Source organism: Natrix helvetica (assembly GCF_964273705.1).
Source record: "Natrix helvetica genome assembly, chromosome: 3".
NCBI classification, from domain to species: domain Eukaryota; kingdom Metazoa; phylum Chordata; class Lepidosauria; order Squamata; family Natricidae; genus Natrix; species Natrix helvetica.
In genome coordinates this window covers 87,496,879-87,505,236 of record NC_138549.1, presented here as the reverse complement: position 1 = coordinate 87,505,236, position 8,358 = coordinate 87,496,879, and the positions used below count along the sequence as shown (strand labels likewise).

Genomic DNA, 8,358 nt, shown 5'->3' with positions numbered 1-8,358 from the left:
GGCCCTGCTTGTGAATCTTAATTTGTGGTTGAGACTACCCAGTTTACAGATTTTGCATAGAATCTTTTATAGAGATAAGCCAATTTAACAAAGATAATGTAGTTAGGCTTCTCCCTCTTGGGAGTTTACTTGAAGTGTATTTATTTATAATTTTCCACACCTTTATTCTTTATAAGTGACTCGACGCAGTGAACATACATACTATTCTGTCCTCTTCTTATGGAATGAGTTTGCAACATACATTGGTATCCTAATTTAAAAAATAAACTACATAATCATGGTTTGATGTAACATACATTTTAGCTGAACTTTTTTCCACAGCCAAGTAAATGTTTTAAGGAGTATTTATATATAAAACTCAAGTTGGTTTTCTGTCTGTATCTTCTTTGTATAAGTGGGCAGATCCATCCATTTGTCTATTAAGGGAAGACAGTACAGAGCATTTAGCTTTTAAAAGACTAGATTTAAAGCCATTACCGGTATTTGCTCGATGAGGATGGCCAGGATTGGCCACAAATGAGGGATCAAAATATCAGAATGATAGCTGTGATTGAAGCTCCATCCTTTTTTATATTTGACACACACACAAAATGGTGGGGTTTTAATCACACACACACACACACACACTCACTCACTCACTCCATAATGGCCACTCCAGAAATTTGCTATTTCTTGTTTTTTAAATTGCTCTACTGATGGGAGCAGTAACATTGTACGTATTTTAATCTATTAACAGCACAAAATTTATACCTGGTGTTTTTTTTTTGAAAGGAAACATTTGATTTTCTGTCTCTTGTAAGAAAGGAAAGGAAAGAAAGGAAAGGAAAAAAGAAAGAGAGGAGGGGAGGGCAGAGGATAGGGAAGAGGAGAGGAGTCCCTGCAGATTTTACTCTATTAGTTGTTGCTCATAGTCTTGAAAGGGGACGCTATGGCTCAGTAGCTAAGAGGCTGAGCTTGTTGATCAGAAAGGTCAGCAGTTTGAATCCCCAGCGCCACGTAACGGAGTGAGTTCCCATTACTTGTCCCAGCTTCTGCCAACCTAGCAGTTCAAAAGCACGTAAAAAAATGCAAGTAGAAAAAAATAGGGACCACTTTTGGTGGGAAAGTAACAGCATTCCGTGTGCCTTTGGCATTTAGTCATGCTGGCCACATGACCACAGAGACATCTTCGGACAGTGCTGGCTCTTCGGCTTTGAAACGGAGATGAGCACCACTCATGAGAGTCGGGAATGACTAGCATGCATTTGCGAGGAGGACCTTTACCTTTACCATGGCCTTGAAATGCCCTGCCCATCTTGTAAGAAAAGGCCATATATATTTAGTAACATGGGGAAAGAAAGGAACAAACACTTCTGGGACACACAAATAAGACCTCTCTCCTTCAATGCGGAATTAATATTCATTTTTAATGATATTAGCACAATAAACTCACACAGTAGCATTGAATTTTGTACTTATTTAACAAAATACATTTATGGCAATTTACAAAGTTTTTTTGTTTTTGTTTAAAACAGTGCATAACATTTTATTAGAACACAGTACTTTATATAGAATTCTTATTTAAAAACATATTCTGTATTTTACCCATTTTTTTTTCTTAGTAAAGCACAGCCTAACAAAGAAATTGGTGCCCCTTTCAGCAAGTAAGAAAAAAAGTCGAAGATGCCTCCTATCAATTTGATTTGTTTTGAAATTAAGGTATCAGTGGAATGTAAACAAAGATTTGTTTTACAAAAGGCTTCACAGATGATATACAAACAGAAGTTAGAATCTCAATGTATATTATTGTTATTATTATTACACTTTTTGTTCTTTAATGTAATTACTGAGAAGCCGTTATTAAAAAGAGTAGCCTTTGGCACTTCTGTGTAAAAAAGTATTTTCAGTATTTTAAAGTAAAGAATGTAATTTCAATGATTTTGCAAGTGCTTTTAAAATTGTTGGCTGGTAATTAGGAAAAGTTTAGATAGGAAAAGTATCGCTGTCATTGAAAGAGTGCAGCGAAGTTTAAGGTCCAAGTAACAACTCACCATTATTTATATGTGTTTGGCTAACTAAAGCAAAGCAAGAAGGATAATTAAAGAAAAGCAACCACTCCCTCCAAAAACATAAACATGCAACAGAAAAAAAATGAGATGTTATCTAGAATGGCTATTTGGAGTGCTTGTATTATTGCAGCTGTTCAGATCACAATCAGGCATGAAATCCTCTTTATCTTTGCTACCGGTTCGGTAGGGAACCTTTTGCACATGCGCAGAGTGTACGTGATGACATCAGGGTGGGTGGGCGGAGCCACATGCCATCACCACTACTGGTTCGCCTGAATGCCACCTCTGATCGCAATCCTATATTTATTCATTGAAGCACAATTCCTGATGAGCTCAGTAAAACTGACAGTGGTATGCATGATGAGGACTTTATTAACACTTGTACATCAAGTTTCTAGTCTAGCAATGACTGCGTGCTATGTACTGTTAAGTCTTTTGAAGACTTTCCAGTTTAATAAACCAAAATGTCATCCCCTCTGCCTCTGAGTCAACAGTTCATCAGAATTGATCGGAGTAAAAACACTTTGCCAAGAATCTGAATAGCCTTTCTTCTGGAGAAAAAGTTCAATACTATGTTTGACATTAAATGCTGTAAAATAGACAAGTCATTCCTACAATCCAGCTATGGTTAAAAATGTAGCCTCAGAGCCCCAGCAAGCAGCTCCGGGGCTTCTTAAAACTACCCACCAAATTACACTTTTTAATATAAGAGAAGAAATTCTACAACAGGTGGGAAATAATCATATCTGGTATATTAAGTTTGAATTGTACCAACATTGAAATCAAATTTAGTGTGTTTGGTCCTACCTACTTTGTGAGTGCAGCTCGTGGCATGATACTCTAGTTAAAGGCTAGATGTGAGCCGCTTCTGAAAAAAACAGAGATGCTAGAGCAGCGATGGCGAACCTTTTTTGGCTCGCGTGCCATAAGCGGGGGGAGCACAGGAGCGGGTGTGCTGCACCCATAATGCAATGTGTCATGCACGCATGACAGGCACTCCCCCCCATTTTTTGCATGCCTTTTCCGCCCTCCCCAGGCTCCAGAGGCTTTATAGGAGCCTGGGGAGGGCAAAAACAGCCTCCCCCCCGGAGGTCCTCTGAAGACTTCAGGAGTTTCCCTGAAGCCTCCAGAGCACAAAAAAAAAACAGCCCTGCGGACAAACCGGAAACTCAGGAATGGGCTTCCGGTTTGACCGTAGGGCCTGTTTTTTTTCGCTCCGGAGGCTTCAGGGAAGCTCCTGAAGCCTCGGGGGGGGGGGGGGGGGAGCTGTTTACGTCCTGCCCAGGCTCCTATAAAGCCTCTGGAGCCTGGGGACGGTGAAAAATAGCTTTAAAAAAGGCTGAACTCAGCTGACAGGGCAATGCTTTGCGTGCCCTGACAAATGGCTCCACGTGTCACCTGTTGCACGCATGCCATAAATTCGCCATCCCGTTGCTAGAGGGACCCTTATCAAATGTTCAACATAAAGCAAGGAGCTGTTGGTACAAGAGTGTTGGACATAAAAATATATATTGGCTGGATGCCTGCACCCAGCAATCAGGATCTCATGGTTTATTCCTGAGCTGGATTGGGATTAGGGTTGTGTGATGACCAGTTTGGGACCGTAAGAAATGGAATGTTTCGAGATGCGTCTCTCAAGACATGATTATCATCTGTTCTAAATGGTGTCGTTGATCATGCCTACCTTTCCATCTAATCCAACGAGAGATGTTAACTTCTCAATGCTATTGTGGGCTTTGCAAGAAATAACTACTTGTAGCGTAACTCACAATAGATTTCAGAATGATTGTCTAAAAAGAACACTGTGTGTGTAGAAGATCCCATCTTTTGCAGGACTGCAGGCTAAGTTTCAGCATAGTCGTGCTAGATGAAAGAATCTTAGGTAAGTGAGCTGGTAAGGACCTTTGCCTTGAGAGAGTGACTAATAAATGGTGAGAACAGTTACACTGCTGTTGGCTCTCTGAGTTTACAAGGATGTGGGAGGGGGAATGCAAGAGGATTTGCTGCCTTATGCTCCCGGTAGAAAAGGGGATGTGCATTCAATGAATACAGTATAATAAATAATCTGCTCCCCTCTGCCATCATTTTTAAATAGTAGTGGAAAGTACAATGTTTGTATTTTGCTTTTGAAGTGCTGTTAAACACCGTTTTAATAGATAAAATAGCTTACCTGCATGATTATGACCAAAATGTCCTTGCATTATGTAGTGGTTTTGTTGTTAACAAGAAAAATTAACAGATTTTGAAGAGATAGATTGGATTCCGATTCTTTCCAGTAGGATAGAAATGAGGCTAGATTGTCACTCAAAGCTCTTTGGAGGGAGAATGGGAAACATAAACGAGAAACTATAGTTGATGTTGGCCCATTTAAGTTTCTAGAACTTAAGGATTTGGACTGGACTTTTCAAACGCTAGATGCCAGATACGATAATTTTCTTTCCTGGCTGAGTGTTCTGATACAGACTCCTGGATTAATGCACAGATAAGCCATTGCATTATTAGTTGGGTTTTGCATTTCCTGAATATGCTGGATTATCTTAAAAACAGGTTTAAGATGCCTATTTTATGGGGAAATAACAAATGTGTTTTCTAAGAACCTATTTAATTTGAAATGTCCATGTAGGATGAAATAATTTATAGAGATATGGCTTATGAGGTCAAAAACGAACATAGGATGACACATGGGCCCCAAATAAATCAATTTGTCCATAATTTATTATTCTAGGAAATCCTTTGATAGATATATGATAACCCATTTCATTTGGCCAGTTTTCTCCCTGGTTGGGTGGGACTCTAGCAGCATCTCGCAGCTTCAAGGTGTGTTCATCATAAGGGAAAAAGAATGATATTCCTAATTTAAAATTATGTTAACTGAATATGAGTAGTGATAGCACAATGCAGTACCTTTATATTTGTTTGATGATTACTACTGGGCATGGCATTTTTTAAAAAAATAAACACTGATTGATCAACATGCTACAAGTATGTTCTATTCCAAATGATTAAGACGGGGGTGTCAACTGGTGGCCCGGAGGCCAGAGGCATCACGCGCAGGTCACGCCTACCCCAGCTCCACAAAACCCATCATGATACATAACATGATGCAATTGAGTTTGACACCTGTGGACTAAGAGAACCATTTCTCTGTGTGAGTGCAAGGATCGATTTTATCTGTGGTTGTCCCCAAATGACAAGACCAACCCATCTATTGGATAGGAGAGCTATCCAATATTGTCACAGGCCACCAGGTGTAGTCAGCTACAAGTTACCTCAGCCATTGCTTTCATTGGCATCAGAACTATTAAATTCTTTTTAGTATATTAGTTACTCAGAGAGAGGCAGAGGTTCAACACTGATGCAGAAGAAAGGGGGATAGTTGATCTAATGTAATCTGGCTTTAAGCACTTTAGATAGCAAACTGTCATATGGGAGAGGATTCAGCAACTTAATTTCAGTTCTCATTTCCACTAACTATTTTACCAGCCATGGGAGATTAAGGTAAACCTATTATGATTGCTTGGATCTTCCAATCATGCTCCTTCATTAAATTCAGGTCACTTCTGGAAGCAGAAGTACAACCCAGTTTTTGGGAAAATAATAACAGGGGTCCTTTGTCTTGTCTATGATGTTCTTATGTTTAAGGCCACGCCTGCTAATTGATTAGGGAATCTGACTCGTAAGATTTATTTGCACTGTTACAACACAGTGGCAATGATCAGGGTGAAGTGCTAGCTAACCAACGATGAACTGAAAAAAGAAAAAATGTAAGCCATGAAGCAAACTGAGAACCCTGTTCAAAATGAAGAATTTGATTTAGTGCCGTAAGAGATCCCTATCTTCAAGAGAGAGAGAAAAAAGCACAATATTTAAATTAATCCCAAGCTATCTCGTTAAAAAGCAGCATCTATCTCTGTAGCACCTGTAACAGAATAAAGTTTGGAGAAAGCAAAACTAAACTAACTCAAGAGAAAAAAAGAATTATCCAATTTTTATGGAATATCACCTATTGTTTCTGGGGGTTTTTTTGTTGTCGTTTTTTTTTTTTTGGCTCAAGAAAATCTTTCAAAGAACTACACAAAACTTTTGCAATCATTTGAGATGAAAACTGCACTATAGCAAAGCTGTATTGATTCTTGATACTTTTCTAGTCTAAATGAATGCAGTTAGCATGGTGTTTTCAGCTAGAATACTCGGCAAGAACTCGCACATCAAAATGTATTGTGTTTAGAGAGCTGCACAGGAGTTAGAAGTTTTCTAAAAATGTAAAGTTAGAATCAGCACCGTTTGGTATTAAATTGTGGTGCAAAACCCGCAAAGATGAAGTACAACTCTGGTACAACTTTTGCTTATTCTTAAAAAAATTGCTTCCCTTTGACCATGAAATAGATAAGTTGAAAAGTTGGCACATTCAGGAAATAAGCGGTCTAGATTTAAGACCGCTCTTTTTGCTGACACAGATCCTACAGGAAAAACATTTTGATTCTGAAAACAAAAGCTTGCTCCCCTTCACTAGGTTCTTGCATTGTGCTTTTTCCCCCCGCAACATGAAATTCACAAATTCATGCACAATCACTACACATCAGCAACATCCATAAACAGTCAGGCTGATGGTCAATAGTTGGCACATCAAGAATATTTCGGCATCAGCTCTAAAAATAAAGAGAGTGCAACGCTTGCACCCAAACAGTATTGATTGTAGTGGTATTTGTTGTTTTGGCCGAAGCACCAGCCCTCATTCTTTGTAAGCTCTTGTTGGAGATGTTCCTTTGTAGAAGATATTCCTGGTATTCTCCGGGCTGCTGCCTCTTTCGGGTATTAAAATGATGTTACCTTTTCTCCGAAGTGTCGAGTCACGGCTAGAGGAAATGGACAGGGTCTCTGAGCCGATCTCGCTGCCTTCTACAGGGGTCACTCTTATTGTGGTGATCCCATGATGGTGATGGTCACTGCCGTCAATGTTGCTTCTTTTCCGATCGGCAGAACTGTAACTGTCTTTCAAAGATTCGCAGCTCTCAGAGTCTCTGTTGAGATCGTTGAGCTCATATGTTTGGCGTAGGCTTCCTTTCTCCGGGGCTTTCCATTTCCAGGAGCCACTGCCTTCTCCTTCGGATGGCATTTGGATGATGGGACGGCTATTCTCAGGATGGGCCTCTACCCTTACAATGCTGCTCGGTTCGTGATCTGTCAACGTTTTGTAGCGGATCGCTCCCGTACAGGTGACTGTACCGCCATCAGAGCTCTTTGGGCTGCCCTGAAGGACTCCTTGTTGCTTTGACATGGCTATGACCTGCATGATCCTTGGCTGGCTATTGCTTCTGCATCCAACTGTCTTCTCAGCAGCTTTTAACCACTTTGCTCGAGCAGAATTCGTTTTGGGAGACATATTCACATTTTCCTGGGTCTCTTCAGGGATGTGCACGAGCTGGGAAGATCCTGGCCGTGACTGAATGGAAACTCTGGGTCCCCCAGATAGGCCAACACTGTTGCAGCCTGGCATACTACCAGGCTGGATTTTCAGGTACTGATTGCTTGGACCATGGTGATCTCCATTAACACCCACTCTAGATGGCTCAGAGCTTGACCTCATTTCAATGGCCCTAGGCGGTGACTGTCCAGAATCGGTTTCAATCACCTGCAGGGACAGCTTCCGACTTTCATTCTTGTTCTTCCATTGAGATAGGAGTTGTTTTGAGCGGGCGGAATCCATGGAGGCATGTATGGATGCGTTCCGTCGAGCTGATTCGTCTACCGCAGGTGTGTTGACTCTTGGCAAGGTGTTGCTGAATGTGACCATGTTTTCCTTTCCCATTGGACTTCGTGGCATTATAATCTCTACGTCAGGATTCGCTCTCTTAAGGTTTGTCAAGGAGCCAGTGTCTCTGTGGTTCCTGTTCAACATGTTCTCCACGTGATGAGTAGCGATCGCATCATTTCCACTACCGTTTTTCCCTGGTAAAATTCGATTGGGATCTTGGCTTAGGTCAGGCAAAGGTCTCAAGGGCTCTCGATGTACGTTATGATTGAACATGTTGTCGTCCCTTAGCAGAAAGTTCCCCACAGCATACAGACCCTGGTATTTGAAGGGGGGAAAAACAGAACCTTTTTATGGAAAAGTAAATCTTTATAAACACTTCAGCAAAGGATAGTTAAATTTCTCAAGTGTTGTAGATATGGAATGAACTCTTAAAACTGCTAATATATCAGCTAATACAGTGATGGCTAAACTTTTTGTTGTCACGTGCCCGGACCCATAATGCAATACATACATGACACCCCCACGTTCACATCGCCCTGCACATGTGCGCGCGAC

At 40.7% G+C, this 8,358-nt stretch overlaps 1 protein-coding gene across 1 annotated transcript in view; it reads right to left on the bottom strand.

The window, feature by feature from the left end:
• Positions 1-3,335: 3,335 nt before the first annotated feature.
• PLPPR4 (phospholipid phosphatase related 4) overlaps positions 3,336-8,358 on the bottom strand; it is a gene marked incomplete at its 5' end in the record, with an annotated part of 53,688 nt that continues 48,665 nt past the window's right edge. The window contains one exon of the mRNA XM_081948802.1: positions 3,336-8,118. Coding sequence (XP_081804928.1) covers positions 6,781-8,118 — 1,338 coding nt within the window. The 3' untranslated portion in view covers positions 3,336-6,780. The remainder of the gene's footprint in view (positions 8,119-8,358) is intronic.